This window comes from Nothobranchius furzeri, chromosome 11 (genome assembly GCF_043380555.1).
Source record: "Nothobranchius furzeri strain GRZ-AD chromosome 11, NfurGRZ-RIMD1, whole genome shotgun sequence".
NCBI lineage: Eukaryota > Metazoa > Chordata > Actinopteri > Cyprinodontiformes > Nothobranchiidae > Nothobranchius > Nothobranchius furzeri.
Window position 1 is genome coordinate 28696915 of NC_091751.1, and position 18000 is coordinate 28714914.

General features: G+C 41.6%; 1 protein-coding gene across 1 annotated transcript; it reads right to left on the reverse strand.

Moving 5' to 3' along the window:
- Positions 1-2143: 2143 nt before the first annotated feature.
- Positions 2144-7623, reverse strand: LOC129164914 (uncharacterized). Its single transcript, XM_070541865.1, has 11 exons — positions 7618-7623; positions 6969-7025; positions 6321-6389; positions 3751-3823; positions 3561-3611; positions 3396-3455; positions 3241-3291; positions 2952-3151; positions 2709-2868; positions 2483-2580; positions 2144-2397 (listed from the first exon to the last, which is right to left on the reverse strand). Exons 1-11 carry the CDS (start codon positions 7621-7623, stop codon positions 2341-2343), a joined length of 882 nt encoding a protein of 293 aa, XP_070397966.1. The 3' UTR covers positions 2144-2340.
- Positions 7624-18000: the final 10377 nt, after the last annotated feature.

Genomic DNA, 18000 nt, shown 5'->3' on the forward strand with positions numbered 1-18000 from the left:
ACCTAATCGGTTGGGTAGATTACAGGCTTGTCTTGAGGACATAAAAAGTTGGATGACTCTAAACTTTTTGCTTTTAAATCAAGACAAGACGGAAGTTCTCATCTTTGGACCAGAAATCCAGAAAAGGAAATTGCTTAGCCAATCGCCTGACCTTAATGGCATTACATTAATCTCCGAGAACAAAGTAAGGAACCTTGGTGTTATCTTTGACCAGGACATGTCATTCAAATCCTAGGTTTCACAAGTTTGTAGGATTTCCTTTGTCCACCTTCGGAATATTGCTAAGATTAGAAGCATCCTTTCCAGGAGTGATGCTGAAAAATTAGTTCATGCATTTATTACATCAAGACTGGATTACTGTAATTCATTACTCTCAGGAAGTCCACAGAATGTAGTTAAAAGTCTTCAGCTTGTCCAAAATACTGCAGCTAGAGTTCTGATGAGAATTAAAAAGAGTATCTCTCCTGTCTTAGCTTCCCTACATTGGCTACCTGTTAAATTCAGAATAGATTTTAAGATCCTTCTTCTCACACATAAAGCTGTTAATAATCAAGCTCCATCATACATCAGTGATCTGATTGTTCCATATGTTCCTAACCGAGCACTTCGCTCTCAGACTGCAGGTCTACTGGTGGTTCCCAGAATATCTAAAATTAGGACGGGAGGCAGATCTTTTAGTTATCAGGCTCCTCTCCTGTGGAACCAGCTCCCAGCTCTGCACCGGTGGCAGATTAGGAGCGTCTGTTTTTTGGTGGAGACGGTGGCAGCAAGCAGAGAATCGCCCGGTGAAAGGACACCGATCGTCTGTGACGAGGCTTCATGGAGATGTGGGCAGGGTATTCCTCTGCCCTGGCGTGTGAGTAGCGGCCCTGTGACAAGGTGTGACCCGTGGTGTGTGATCGAGCAGTGACTGCCGTTAAATTCACTGACAGGTGGACCCGCAACAGAGGAGGACGACAGCGCGGCGCGGTGACGCGGCCGAGCCAGTGACTGATCTGCAGGAGGAAGCGGCCGATTGAGGGAAACGGCGGTGCGGCAGACGCGCGTCTTGAAGGAGGAGGCGAGCTATCGAGAGAAGAGGAAACCGGCAGCGTGGCAGATAAGCGTCCCCAAGGAGGAGGAATCTGCCCCGCAGCGTCCAGATAAGGCTGCAGACTCTCCGGCCTAGTTCTGACAACCGTTTATAGTGACTGTCCTAACCTGGTTTTTTAAATGATGTTTTAATTAGAATTTTCAATAAACCCCAGTGCGGTGGTTAATGGCTGATTCCTTTGATCTCTGGCAGACGCTCTCAAATTACCTGGTGTAATCCTTGGGTGGGATTTTGTATCTGGTAGATATATAATATAGCCCACCCACCCGGTAGGAAGGTGCCACAAGAAGCTACAACGACGTTCTGCTGAGCTGTGGTGGCCTCATGGAGGGGGCCATCGACTAGCACACTGCTGCTAACCACTTAAACATTATCCTTCTCCTGATAATAACTTTTTGCTTTCCTTGACGTTGGATGTGCTACTACTAGTTTATCCGTTTAATTATAGATCCACTAGGATAAATACAATAAAGTTTATCTTTCACCAAATAGAATATTTACTAAGACATCACAATATAACTATAGACACATTACTAGTCTTTGTGAGTGTGCGTGTGTGCGCGCGTGTGTGTGTGTGTGTGTGTGTGTCTGCTCTGTCTTCTCGATCCCCAGTGAGTCGTGGAGGATGGCTGCTTATACTGAGTCGGGATTCTCTGGAGGTTACTTCCTGTTAAAAGGGAGTTTTCCTCTCCACTGTCGCTTTATGCTTGCTTAGTATGAGGATTGCTGTAGTCACTGACACTAGTCAGTGACTTGATGCAATTTGCTGGGTTCCTTATATAGGAAAAATTATTTCTGACTGGCTTAATGAACTGACCTGAATTGGAATGTTTATTATGTGAAGTGCCTTGAGACGACTCTTGTCATGATTTGGCGCTATATAAAAAAACTTGAATTGAATTAATATACAATAACTCTTTGATGACTTCATTATTTTTATTATTCTGAGCTACTACAGCAATCAATTTCCCTCTGGGATTAATCAAGTATTTTTGAATTGAATAGTAGGCAGCAGGATCAGATGTAATTTCACAAAGGATGGACAATAAACTGACTTTTCAGCTTTTTATTACATAAAGGTTTGACATTTGCATACACAATTTAAACAAAACATTTTTATAGCGCCTCTCAAAATAAAAATCACAAGGTGCTTCAAAAAAAAAGATCAAAAATATATAAATAAAAATAGAAAATCAAAAATTGTGAACAAAACTGAGAAAAATAAAACAGAAAGGGTGCAGGTTCACTTAGTCCTCCTCAGAAGAATGGGCCTCCATTTGTGTGGCACGATGCTGTGCTTCAGCCTGAAGGGGAAAAAAAGGAGGTATAAATGAGTGAGCAATTAACACATAAATGTCTCCAACAAGCTTTCAGTTATAAATCAATTACCTCTCTTCTGACTTTCTGGGGAGCATGCTTAAGGACTTCCATTATTTGCACCTCTATGTCCTTATCTGTGGAGTCTGGACGCGAGGTCTTCACAGCACCTGGGAACAGACAGGTGATATACAAGAAACCTTAAGATTACTGAAACAGTTTTACAGTTGTGACAGACAGCTGTAAAAAGATTTAATGAAATTCTATAAAACAAGTCCAGTAAAAAGCATCAACTCACGTTTGATCAGCCTGAATATTTTAAGGTTACACAGCTTGGCTTTCTGCTTCTTCCCATACAGGCTGTATCCACACCAAACAGCATTGCTGGCGACAGCCACTATGGTCCTTCTTGTATTTTCACCCAGCTTCCGTCCTCCAATGAGGCTTAGAAAACGGACCTTATAAATTGTACAAAGTTGATCAAATAAAATATCAGATTTCATTAAAACCATTTTCTGAATGTCTACAATTGTTTACTTACAGCTTGCTGGAAATATGCCTTGTCCTGCAAGTTATTGTCAAGCAAGGTAAAGTCCTCCGCATCTTTACAAGGCTCCAGGCGCAGATCATCTTGAGTTTGGCTCTCAGAATGCCGAGAAGCCAAATTATGGAGCAGCTTCTCCATGGCGTGCATTTTCCCCTCCATCATGTTCATTTTTATCAGCAGTGACTTGCAGATATCTTGGACAAAAGAAGAATCATAAATTACAACACAAATAATAGATTTAACTTATCAGTGGACCTTTTAAGAAGGGGAAACTCAATCTCACCTGTGATTGCAGCAATATTCCTTAAAACATCAGCGATGCCTGATGCTTGATCTGAAATGAGAAAATGATAAGTTCTCAAAAAAAAAAAAAAACAACTACCAAAACATTTTAATACACCATGCTAGTTTTTGGTAGAGGTATTTTAAGTTACTTGCCTTCAGTGGATTTTTGCCTTGGGGTGACTCTTTGCCTTGGTGTACTTGTGGCCAGTAAATCTATGAGTTGACAAAACACATTTAAATAGTAGTAGTGCAAAGTTTTAAAAGGTAAATATACAAATCAGTTGACATTTTAGTTACAGCAGAAGATAAAATGTGTACCTTCACCGTTGAGGGACTCAGTTGGCAGTGTTGTCCTCTTCAAAACAGGAACTGAAGGGGGAAAAACATCAAAACTATAAATTAAACAAATAAATTTGACAGCAGTCTAAAGTAGCTAGTGGGCAGTCTAGAGGAGAAATTGAAGTATAGTCTGAATAAATTGGATAAACATAAAGGAAAATATACACACCATCTCTGCTGGATGCCTCATCTCTGTTCACCTCCAGCACCTCTGATTTATATTCAGGACCCTCACGTGCCACCTTTTGACAAGAGGAGCTCACTGTAAGTCTGTCTTGCAAGGACCTAATTTCTTGAGTTGCCCTCCTCCAGCTTCTTAAGTACTGGTGTGAACGCTTCATCCTACAAAAACAGGAAATATTTATGAAAATTTAGCTTTTGACTACACATCTCAAACTAAAGCAATATTTTGTGTTACAATGTTTAATACTGGCTAACTAAACAATTTGATTCTCTTTAGTCTTTTGCTAGTTTGGAAGACTGGGTTGCCCAAGTCCACTCCTTGGGATATTTTAGATACATCCTTGCTCAAATGGCTAAATGTCCATCACGCCCCCTGCCCCAAACACAAATTTCTAACCCCAAAATTCCACTATCTCCGCTCTGCTCCGCCCTCGCTTTCCGCTGCCGCTCGCTTCCGAACTCAAATTATACTAAATCAATCAATCAAAGCTTTATTTACAAAGCGCCTTCCGCAACCCTGTCAGGAAGCCCAAAGCGCTGAACATGGTACAGTTGTAAGTAAATATATTGAATAAATCAATAATAAAAGAAATTCAAATTACAAAATACAAATTACAAAATACAAAATGGAATTTACAAGATAGATGAAACAGTCCGGTAAAGGACAAATGTGTGAAACACATTTGGATTGAGTGGATGGATTGAGTGTACCAATGAAAACTGTGGAATGGATTCAACATAAAAGAGGGCCAAAATCAAACATGTTCAGGGAACGCCAAGCGGAGGAGGTGTGCTTTTAGGTGATTCTTAAAGACTGGCAGAGAAGGGGACAGCCTAACTGAAGGTGGCAACTGGTTCCAGAGTAACGGTGCTAGGACTGAGAAAGCCCGGTCCCCACGGGTACGACACCTAGACTGAGGGACAGCGAGCAGGCCTTGGTCAGAGGAGCGCAGAGCGTGTGATGGGGAATGTTTGTTCAGGAGAGTGGCTAGATAGGGGGGACCACCACCCTGGAAGAAATGATAAACAAAGAGGAGTATTTTGAATTGTGAGCGATAGCAAATCGGAAGCCAGTGCCGGGAGGCCAGAACTGGACTGATGTGGTCCCGTTTCCTGGTCCCAGTCAGGAACCTGGCAGCGCTGTTCTGCACAACCTGTAGGCGATGCAGTGTTGACTGACACAACCCTGCATATAGAGAGTTGCAGTAATCAAGCCGAGAAATTACAAAGGCATGCAGTACCCGCTCCAGGTGGGCTCTCGACAGCATATGCTTGATTTTAGCAAGGCATCTCAGGTGAAAGAAACCGGACCGGATCACAGAATTGATGTGAGCATCAAATTTAAGTCCTACATCAAGTTTCACCCCCAAACTGGTAACAGCTGGTTTTGAGTACAGAGAAAGAGGGCCAAGATCAACATAACGATCCACATTCCTGCTGTTGGGGTGAAAAACAATGAGCTCTGTCTTTCCCTCATTCAGATGTAGATAGTTGGACATTAGCCAAGACTTCACCTCATTAACACAGGAGACAAAGGACTGAATAAAGTGACCTTTCTCCTGACACAATGGAGAGTAAATCTGGCAATCGTCAGCATACAGATGGAATGAACTATACCCGCTCTACAACGGCTCCGCTCCGGTGCGGAGACCTTAGGTGCGCAAACAGGCATGTGCGGGATTTTCGAGATCTTAAGATACAGTCCGAGCAATAAACGCGGAAGTTAGATCCAAACACCCGTTGTGTGGGTGAAGCATCAAAATGAACTGTTTAATCTGCCCATCATTTGTGTTGAGAGATCAGCAGTGTTTGGATCGACAAAGTGTGACTACTTTTATAGTAGAAACTGTATTTATGGCTTACTTTTGTGCATTTAAAGTTCAGCCGCCATTGATAGTTGTTAAAAGTTTTTAAACCTGTGCAAAAACGCTTTTTGTTTATCGATTTATTGTGAAATAACAGAAGTTGTGCTTGCTCCCTTTCCTGTTGGGCGGTTGTGATTTCTGTCCATTGACTGTGGAGGTGCTCCGGCAAAAATAGAATCGATCCTATCTTCGCCGGATGGTGGAATGGCGGGCGGCGCACTGCGCCGCATGGCCGCAGTAGTGGAACAGCTCTGATTGACTACAACGGGACCGATTTTGCTGCGGAGTTCGTGCCGGAGCGGAGGTCGTGGAATTTTGGGGTTAAGGCAGAACATTCGCCCATAGGTTTACTGATTGAGCAGACATGGGAGAACAAGTCCCTCTTAGCAACGGGGCTACCAAGTGGCTGACGGTAGCTGGACTGCTAACTCTACAAATATACTGGTTGTAGTTATATCAATAGAATAGCAGAGTCATCTTGCTTGAAATTAGATTGATATTTTTCTAAATCAAGTGAAAAGTCCAGTTAGTTTGTTTGACTTTACTTGAACAGACCGTATAAACTACAGCTGGTAAGCTACCATGCGGTAGCTACCCATGTGGCATTGTTTGAGGGCAGATATATGCTACTGCCTTTTTAAAACCAAAAATAGAACTACAATAACAAGCACATGATAAAACTTTTTCTTACCCGAAGCAAGCGAACTAAGGAGTGAGTGGTTGACAAATAAATCCGAAGTAGCCAAATAGCAAAGAGCAACTAACTGGAAATGGATCTTGTGGAAAAAAACAAGGGATAAAATAAGAACAAAAACAGAGACAGATTAAGCTGATTGGAAGACGGTCGTGGAACATGTGATGACCATAACAAATCAGAGAACTGGCTAGAACATCAGTCACAGTAATTGGTTGATTTTCAGGGTTGTTACAACAAGCCATTTCATTGGAGGGCTGTGAGGGCAGCAACATGTAAATCTTACATTTCTTTGCTGGTGGATTTTAGAAAGTAAACGTTTGTAAATGGCAAAAATGAGTTTTTCAGTAAACAAAGTTTACAAAAAATATCCAATTTTTTTTGGTAGAAAAACTGTTTTAGCCATGGAAATGGAATAATGGTTAACTTAATTATTGTCAAAACTCCAAATACTAACAAAAAAACATTGGAGGGCTGTGAAGGCAGGTTGTTATAATATAGGGATGTGAAACCTAAACATTTAAAAAATATTCTCTACAAATAAAATATGCAGTTATAGAAGCCACCAGATATCAGTTTTTATTTTTTAAATTGTTTTACTTGTAGTTTTATTTACACACTTTGTAAAGAACAACACACACACACCTTCATCATCATCAGTCTCCTCTTGCACAACATGTACCTTTCTTTATTGGTGGTTTTCTGAAAGGTAACAAAGGGTATATAGGACAGTTAACAGGATATGATTTAAATGCAATGCTCGACTATACTGATGCTCGTCTATACAATGTCCATCCTCATTCAATCTGAGTAGCAGCTCCTCCTCAAACATTCCTGAATATTCAGAACTTGTTTTTGCCAAATGCAAAAAGGATTTTTTTTCAGTAAACAAGTTAGAAAAGTCCAAGAATTTATTATTTTTATGAGAAAAATACTTCTTTAGCTATAAATGTGATTCAAATACTGCAACAAAAATGTGTTTAATTGTCAAAACTCCAAATAGTAATTTAAAAGAAGCTTCCAAAAATAAAATAAATGAGATGCAGTTGTAGAATACACCAGAAGCAGATATCAGTTTTTACTTTTTATTTGTAGTGGTGCAATTTTTCTATATGATTGATCTAGTTAAGAGCACACTGTGTAGACAAATTTACCCCCCCCCCCCCCCCCCCCACATACACACACACACATTCACCTCTTGCACAACATGTACCTTTGTTGGTGGGTTTGCAAAGGGAACAAATGGTAGTAGATAGGATTTGATTTAAATGCAAATAATACCCTTCGAGCTGACGCCCATTATGCATCCTCATTCAAGAAACTAGTAGCTCCTCCTTAAACCTTTTGGTACATTCAGAACTTGTTTTTGCCAAATGCAAACACGTTTTTTTTTTTCAGTAAACAAAGGTTAGAAAAGTTTTTTTCATAAAATAAAAAGTTCAATTTTTTTAATTAGAAAGACATTTTAGCTATAAACATGATTCAAGTACCGCAACTACTAATTATTTATTTATTGTCAAAACTAATAATAAAAAACAAAGCATTAAAAGACCAAATTAAATTATATCTTTGTGTGTTGTTTTTCATGTGCGTTGAGGAAAACACTTTTAATTTTAACAAAATCCAGATTAGAATCACAATATGGATAAGATGAAAATCTAATTTGATGATAAAATCTCTTAAATTTTATTTATACCTTTCTCAGTGGCCTAGTGGTAGAGTGTTCTCCCTGAGACTGGGAGATCAGGGGTTTGATTCCTGGTCGGGTCATACCAAAGACTTTGAAAAAATGGGACCCAATGCCACTCAGCATTAAGGGGTTGGATTGGGGGGTTAAACCACCAAGTAGTTCCCGAGCGCGGCTGTGTCTGCAGCTCACCGCTCCCCCAGGGGATGGGTCAAATGCGGAGAACAAATTTCGCACACACACCTGTGTGTGGCAACCATAGACGTCATTTTAACCAGACGATTTGTCATGTACATTTACAAAATGAAATCTGTCAGACAGGTAGGATTTAAACCAGCCTAACGCTGTTCCTTTGATCCCTACAACACGTTCAAGTCTTTCTAAAAGAACATTGTGATCAACTGTGTCAAAGGCAGCACTGAGATCTAACAAGACTAGAACAGACAAGATTCTTATCTGAGGCCATCAGAATATCATTTGTAACTCTCACTAATGCAGTTTCAGTGCTGTGATACTCTCTGAAACCAGACTGAAATTCCTCAAACAGAGCATTAGTGTTTAACTGCTTACTTGGATGGCCACTATTTTCTCCAGGACTTTGGATAAAAATGGAAGGTTAGATATTGGTCTATAATTAATTGGGTCATCTGGATCCAGAGAAGGCTTCTTAAGTGAAGGTTTGATTACAGCAACCTTAAAATCTTGTGGTACATACCCATTTACTAAGGATAGATTGATTATATCTAGAATGGGGGCAGTAACCAAAGGAAATGCTGCTTTATGTGGCGAGCGGGGCCACTTATCAATTTAGAAATACAACGCCACCTGATTATCAGGAACCAAAACCACTGAACTTAAGGCACATTAGTTCATTTTTACAAATCAAGCTTGAGACGGAGTTCCATTCCACACAGAGATTTTATTCAAAGAATAAAATGAGTTTAAAATAATCTAAAACACTATGCACCTGTAGATAAACACTGATTAAAACCAAATCAACTTAGGCTGAGGCTGACTAATGGGACTGCCTAAGAGAGCCCGGAACTAAATACCAACCACAAGTAATTTCACCCCAATCACACGTGCATGCATTCGGGGGGTGAAGTGACTCTGGAGCACACGCACACCATCAAAGGGACCACCACCAGGGCTCGACCACCACTGTCAGCTCACAGCCTAAATGAAAAGAAAACAGAAAGCACAGTAAAAATCCAAATCCACACACACACACACACACACACACACACACACACACACACACACACACACACACACACACACACTAAAACACAGCCACGACTGAGCAGGCAGGCCGTCAGGAAATGAGAGAGCATAAAGCTCGCCTGCACACGAGTCTATTAGCCTGCGCTCAGCCGTCCTTATGAATTCCCGGGCCGACGACAACTGCCGGTAGGGCCCGCATCCCCTCGTTAGAATACCCAACCCGACAGCGGGTGTACGCCCTCCGCTGGTATTCAGTACAGAGGAGCGAGTGACAAAAGCCGCTCCCGATGGTCTCCGCTGATCCCGTCAACCAGTCCGAGCAGCGGGGTGGAGAGGTCTTGGAGCCGGATGATGGTCCAGTACCGGGTCAACAACCGGTAAACAGAGATCCCATGAAACCGTGCATAAAAGCAGCAGAACAGCAGAACAACAGAGTCTCCTGTGGAGACACACCCCTTCCTGGATCTGGAAGACACATTAATTAGTATTATCCTACAGCCACAGCTAAGTGGAGAGGAGTGCAGATGTACATACCACTTCTTTGAAGCACATAGGATAAAAGAGAAGCCTTCCGTTACTCTGGGAGGACCACATACAACAATTCCTGTGGCAGGAGCAACCAATAAACACCAGACTCCATGCAACTACTGCAGCGTTTTTAGATAGTACTCACAGTCTGACACGCCTGAGTCCCGTACACAACGGCTCTTCACACAGGAAGCGGAAGTTAAGCCAAAGTAAAAGATCGCTGTAGCGCCACCTCAGGCCCTATTTATATGAGCACCTTCCCTCAATGATAGGTCGTCCAATTACTTGGTGGCAGGTGACTCATCCCACAACAATCAAATAATTTGGTTGGGATTGGATCCAAAATGCAAGTTGAAGGTTTAGATGAAGCTAATATTTTTGATAACTCTGAAAGCTCAACTGGATCAAAACGGTTCAAGCACAGATGAGGTTCTACAGTCACCTCTGATGCTGCCTCACTTACTGAGGAAGAAGAAATCACATTAGGGAGGATGCTAAAGATTTTATTTCTAATAGAATTAATTTTACTTGTAAAAAATCCCATGAAGTCATTGCTGCTGAGGGCTAAGGGAATAGATGGCTCAGAGCTATGATTCTGTGTAAGTTTAGCAACTGTATTGAAAATAAATTTAGGATTATGCTTATTCTCCTCAATTAATGCTGAAAAATAAGCAGTTCTAGTTTGTCGAAGCTTATTTTTATAAAGCACAAGACTATTTTTCCAGGATAGGTAGGCATCCTCATGGTACATAGAGTGCCATGTTCTCTCCAATTTCCTAGAGTTTTGTTTTAAGGCTCGTAAATGAGAATTAAACCAGGGAGCCAACTTCCTGTCCCTAATTACCTTCTTTTCTAAAAGGGCAACATCATCTAATGCCACACATAAAGAGGAATTAACATGATGAACTAAGGCATCAATTTGTGAGGGGCTAGAACTGAAAATATTGCCCTCTGCTACGTTCCTCTGAGATGCTGAGGACAGTAAAGATGGAACAGTTGATTTACAAGATGCAACTGCGTTGTCAGATAGAGACCGACTATAGTGAAATTTACTTTCATGTCTCGAGAACTCAGTTATAAAAAACTCAAAGGTTATCAGAAAGTGGGCCGAGAGGACTGGATTATGTGGAAAGATCATTATTTCCTCACACTCTATGCCATAAGTCAGCAAGGTCCAATGTATGATGGCAGGAGTGGGTGGAGCTATGTATTCTTTGAGTAAAACCAATTGAGTCTAAGATATTACTAAAGGCTACATTGAGGCTATCATTTTCAATGTCCACATGAATATTGAAATCCCCCACTACAATGACCTTATCAGTGTTTAGCACCAAATCAGATAAAAAAATCAGAGATCTGATCCACAAACTCAGAGTAAGGGCCTGGTGGACGATATAAAACTACAAACAAGAGTGGTTTTACAGTTTTGCAATCTGGATTAGGAAAACTAAGAATAAGATGTTCGAATGAACTGTAGCTATTAATTGGTAAGGGACTGATTAATAAGTCCGAATGAAAAATGGTTGCTACTTCTCCTCCTCACCCTGTACTTCGAGCAATATGATGATTTAAATAATTTGAAGGAGTCGACTCGTTTAAGCTAACATAGTCCTCTTGCTGCAGCCAGGATTCTGTGAGAGAGAGCAAAGAGATCTGATTATCACAAATCAAGACATTAACTAACAAAGTCTTAGAAAAAATGGATCTAATGTTCAACAACCTACATTTAATTTTTCTAGTTTTCTGCTCATTTGAATTTGTTCTAATATTTATGAGATTTCCATGATTTGCTTTATTAAGCCTGATATTTAATCTGTGTGATTTTGGCCGTGGGCAGGACACTGTCTCTATGGGGTAGTGGGTGGGTAACAGTACAGAAGCTGCAGAGGGGTGGGTTAAACTACGACTCTGCTTCCTTGTCTGGACCCTGTTGTCATGAAGGACTAATAGAACTGGCCATGTTCTTAGAAAGAAGAGCTGCTCCATCCAAAGAGGGATGGATGCCATTTCTCCACATCAGACCAGGTTTTCCCCCAAAAGTTTTCCAATTATCAATGTAGCCCATGTTGTTTTCAGGATACCACCTAGACAGCCAGTGGTTACAATGGCTGTTGGCAGGAAGGATCTCCAGTAGCGGTCAGTGTTGCAGCAAAACTGAAGAAGCCTCAGACTGAAGACAGTCTTCTGTTGTCGGACAGTCTTGTGAAGAGAATGCTCAGGGATGTCCATAATTTTCTTGGTTCTCTGGAGAATCCTTCTTTGCATTATCTCCTCCAGTGGTTCCGAAACGAAATCATATGCATACTAAACATATGCAGTAGAGCTTATTTTTTAAATGAAATCAAGACACCGCTGTCCTATATTACTTGTTTTTAAGGTTTTTATACATTTATTTTTCCATTCTGTTTTTTTTTTTTTTTTTTTTTGCTGTTAATCTGCCATTAGTTTTGCAATATAACTTCCTGTGGTATCTACATAATGAATAAAAGTGACAAAAAAAAGTTAACCTGAAAACATCTCTGCAACATGCCACAAACATTTAGTTGGCACGTTGTCACAACGTTATAATAGCAATGTTGTCACAACACTGCAGTAAAGTTGTGGATATGTCGCAACAACATTCCAGCAACGTCCTATGTGATGTTCTGACAACGTCGTAGCGGAATTTCACTTTGGAAATCGCTACTACGTAACATGCGATGTTGCTGCAACATCACAAGGTGTCAGAAAATACGTTGCGAATACGTTGCTGCAACGGATCTGTGTTAGTAGGGATGACATGTCGAGATGTGCAGCAAAACATGAAGTTACGCGTCATGCTGATGTCACTCAGAAGATTCAAAAGTAAGTAAGTAAATAAATAAATAAAATGAATAAATAATAAATTCAATCAAAATAACCCCCACCCACCCAACTATCTCTCTCCCATGCTTATTTCTCAGTGTGGTCTTGTGATGGGTTGAAATGTTCTAATTACTGTTTATTGTGTTTACCAGTATGTGTGATTTAATGAATAATAAGAAACGGGTTCATTATTGTTTACATTTGCATTGTTTGTCAGTACTTTTTCCGTTATGCATCTTAAACTTCATTGCAATTTAGTCGTTGTAGTAACGAAGTGTGGCCACCGGAGGGAGTCTAGCGCTAGTGAGCCTTAGAAGAGAGCACGACCCTCCTGGCTCATTCAATACACGTTTGAGCAGAGGGAATAACGTGTCCGTGTTTCTTTTATCATTTACTCCCCTTTTCAGGTAAGATTGTATGCATGAGCACACCTGTACTGTAAGATGTAACCAGACCAATGGAACGCTCGGAAATGCACTGTGTGGTAGATTCGTTGTTTACTATGTTTTGGAGCTGTTGAATAAGGTTTAGCCACCGTTAGCTGTTAGTCCATAGCCGACGATGCTAACTAGTTAAGAAGATGACGGTTGGCACTTTTCACTTGTTTCATTGTGATGACTCTGTATGAATTTGAGTTGAATTAAGTGATTCAATACACGTTTGAGCAGAGGGAATAACGTGTCCATGTTTCTTTTATCATTTACTCCCCTTTTCAGGGGATTTGCATTTGGAGGCACCGCTGGGATCGTGGTTGCGAGGCTGGAATCCTACGGTGTAGGAGAACATCCCACATAAACCATCCCATTAACAACCCGGGTAGTGGAGGGTGGAGCTGCAAGCAAGGTGACGCCAAACCAAGAGGACTATGCATTCTGAGGTGCTAAAAAAGAAAGCTACTAGGAAGCATCAGCTCTGCGGTAACTGGCTAAAACACTAATCTTCAGCGCACCTCAACACTTTGAAAAAAAAAACGAAAAATGGATTCAGAAATGGAAAGTCTACAGTTTGAAATTACAGGAGCCCTCTTCCAATTTACCAGCGACCAACTGATCAAAATATGTAATTATCTTGACATTTCTGGAACAAATAATGAAAACATCATAGGTAAAAGTCGTAATTTTATTGTTTCACTGATCAGCGAGCATACTGAAAGTGACAAACTGAGCCAACTAGAAGATGCGGGAATGTCAGTACTATTGGAATTATTGGACATGATAAAAACAGTGCAGGAAGATGAGGAACAGGAGAACTTGAGCAAAGAACTAGAACAACTAAAACTCGTAGTTCAACAGAAAGAAGCTGAAATGCATATGCTGGCCAATAAAAAATTAAAGGACACTGAAACCGGATTGGTCCAGGCTGCTCCTGCCTATATAAACAGCGGCTCATGGAGGAAAGACTTCAAGATTTCAGGACAAATTGGTGACCCCGGCCAAAAGGACAGATTAACATTTTCCAGCTTGGCCCGCCAAATAGAGAATGGTCACAGCAAAGGTTACCACGAGTCAGAGATAGTGGATGCTGTTATAAGGGCAATAGTTCCTGGTCTACAGCTGCGCAGCTACTTGGAAGGAAAGAGTGATCTGTCCCTTCCCACTCTTAGGAGAATCCTTTGTTCACATTATCAAGAGAAAAGCGCAACTGAGTTATACAAACAACTTACCACAGAGGTGCAGAACAGCAGAGAAACACCACAGAACTTTGTTATTAGAGCAATGGATCTGCGACAAAGAATATTGTTTGCTTCCCAAGAGGCTGAATCTAGTCTTAAGTATGATCCGGCACTGGTACAAAGTATGTTTATGCACACAGTTCTCACTGGCCTTCAAAGTGACTGCATAAAGACTGATCTCCAACCACATTTGTTGAAACCAAACACCTCAGATGAGCTACTCCTTGAAGTTCTAAATATCGCCTGTGCTAATGATAAAGAAAGACAGGATAAGAAGAGAGCCACAACACAGAGATTTACTGCTGTGCATGCAGTCCAGTCCAGTGACACAGGTAGTAAGAGGAAACCTGGGGAAGATCAAAATGTTACTACACTCCCCACCGATTTTCTGTCAGACCTGAAAGAAATTAAAGCAGATATGCTTTTGCTAAAGGACCTCAAAACTGAGGTTGCACAGATCAGGGAACCCATCCACAACAAAGAAGAGAAAAATAATACGCAACCTGCAGTGCGCCAAGGACCAGAGTATGGTTATCCCTATCACATGTCAAATACTCACCAACAGTTTACCACCTGGACCAGAGAGGGTGCAACGGTTCCTCGTCATCAGAGAGGGCCTCTACAGGAATACCAAGGTCCAGCTGATCCAGGATTGATGAGAGGAACTGCCCAGTTTCAACAAAGATTTGCACCACAACAATACCCGGTACCACGTGCCAGACCGAGGTGCTATACATGCCAGGAGCAAGGAGAAAACTTCTGCCAACATTGCTACAGGTGTGGAAGTAGTGAACATTTCCAAGCTGGCTGCAGAGGGAACAGAGGCATGCATGCTACTACAAGGGAGTATCCTTTAAACGAGGGAGGGTTGCCCCCGCGGGACAGGGAGTGACCATACACACCAAGAGGTCCCTAAAATGTGCCAGTTGTGGAGGAACGGAAGGAGAAAAAAAATTTGGACAGTGTTCAGTGTGCAAAGTGATGCTCTACTGTTCCAAAGAATGCCAGGAGAGTCATTGGCCAGAACACAGAGAGACCTGTAAGCCACCCATAACAACCTTTAAAAAGACACAACTATGCAAAACAACGACAGGGAAGAAGAAAAGTAGTATCTCAAAGAAAGACACTACAGTAGTCGACCTGGTGGGAAAGAAGTGTTTCATTAGCTGCTACCTACAACAAAAGAAAACAGAAGCGCTCTGGGATACTGGGTCGCAAGTTTGTGCAGTTGATGAAGCATGGAAAGCTGAGAACATTCCAGATGTTAAACTCAGGGACATAGCAGAAATTGTTAACCGAGGTGATCTACAAGTTGAGGCTGCCAACGGCACAGAGATGCCATATGTAGGATGGGTAGAAGTGTTGTTTAAACTAGCAGCTGGTCCGCAAGAGTTTTATGTCCCAGTGCTTGTTATGAAAGGCAGCCAACTTTCCCGCCCCATTATTGGTTTTAATGTTATTGAACACATTATTACTAATGGTCAGGCTGAAATGAACAACAATGAAGCAAAAGAGGGTTTTTTAAAAAGTGTAAAAATGGCTTTCCCAACTTTAAAAAGGGGGAATGAGAAGGCGTTCATTAAAGCGGTAAGGGTGGAACGAGCATGTGAGTATCTGGTTAAAACAGCATGTTCGAGAATGAGTGTGCCAAGCCATAGTACTCTCCCAAGTAAAATGCAGAATCAACGTCAGACCATTCAAAGAGGACACTATGTTGGTGTTTGAACCTGATGGGAACCCACTATGGCCAGAGGAGCTCCAGTTTTGTGACACTCTGCTTAATGTACGGAAAGGTGTTCAGCCTAATATTGTTCTTAGTGTACAAAACCCCACAGATCGCGACATCACGTTAACAAAAAGAGTAGTTATCGGCACTGCACAGCCAGTCATATCTGTGTATCCAGTCAACACAGGAAATGACTCGCAGCTACCCGCGTGCGTAAATGATATCCAGACTCACAATAGTGAGGACCGGAAGCTTCTACAGAACCGTGGGAGCCTCCTATTGATCTCAGTCACCTGACTGAGGCTCAAAGACAGATTGTACGTGATATGTTAAAGGAGGAGTCAGATTCTTTCTCTCGATCTGACAATGACATTGGGTGTATAGAGAAGCTTCAGTTAAAAATTGAGCTAAAAGATTCAGAACCAGTCGCCCGTACTTACATGTCAGTCCCTAACCCGTTATATGATGAAATGAAGGACTATTTGACTGATCTGATTGTGCATGGATGGATTGAGAAATCATACTCGTCCTATGCCTCGCCTGTCGTTTGTGTCAGGAAAAAGTGTGGTTCGATGCGTCTTTGCATTGACTACAGGGAACTGGATTGAAAAACACATCCTGATCGGCAGCCAATTCCAAGAGTTCAGGACCTTATGGATGGTCTTGGTGGAAACACCATGTTCTCTCTGCTTGACCAGGGAAAGGCATACCACCAGGGGTTTGTGGCAAAAGACAGTAAACATTTGACCGCTTTTGTTAGCCCCTGGGGGTTATATGAATGGAATAGGATCCCATTTGGGCTAATGAATGCACCAGCGGCCTTCCAACGCTGCATGGAAGAGTGCCTTGAAGGGCTTCGTGACAAAATATGCGTCCCATATTTGGATGATACACTCGTGTTCAGTAAAACATTTGAAAGTCATGTCAGTGATGTTCGAAAAGTTTTGCAAAGACTCAGACAACATGGAATAAAATTAAAACCCAGCAAATGTGAGCTGTTTAAGACTGAAATCTGCTATCTTGGAAGAATAGTATCAGCAGAGGGAAATAAAATAGATCCTTCGGATACTGCAGCGGTCCGTGTTTTAAAAGATAAAGAACCAAAAACTGTTGGTGAGTTGAGGCAAATTTTAGGACTTCTAAGCTACTACCGTCAGTACATTAGAGACTTTTCCCGCATTGCTGCCCCTCTGTATGATCTGACCAAAGGGCCAGGTAAAGACCAGAGCCGACCACCCTGTAAAGGGAAAAAATCACAAAGCTACACTGAGATAAAAGTAGTGCCATCCCACACTCCAATTGAGTGGACAGAAGGCCATCAACAAATTCTTGAGAAGCTGATTGATTGTTTGATTCACCCACCTATTCTGGCATTTCCAGATTTCTCTCTCCCATTTGTTGTTCATACAGACGCTTCCAGCAAAGGCCTTGGGGCTGTACTGTATCAGAAACAAAATGGAAAGTTACGTGTCATCGCATACGGATCCCGGACTCTGTCAGCACCAGAATAAAACTACAATCTCCATTCAGGCAAATTGGAATTTCTTGCTCTTAAATGGGCCATCACAGAAAAATTTCGCGACTATTTGTATTATGCCCCATTTTTCACAGTTTACAGCGACAACAACCCATTAACTTATGTGTTGTCAACTGCTAAGCTAAATGCTACAGGGAGTAGATGGGTTGCGGAGCTTGCTGATTTTAACTTCACAGTGAAGTATCGGCCAGGCAGAGAAAACATTGACGCTGATAGTTTGTCCCGGATGCCATTGGATGTGGAAAACTTGATGGCTGAGTGCACAGAAGAGATGTCTTATGATGTTGTAGGAGCAACTGCTTTGGCAGTGGAGACACAGTCAGAGTCGCACACCTCCTGGTCAATGCCAATTTCTATTCACAGTTTGGTTGACACACAGGAATGTTCTCCGTCAATAACACAGGCAAATATACGGTTAGGTCAACAAAATGACACTCATATCAGAGTTTTGTTGCAGTC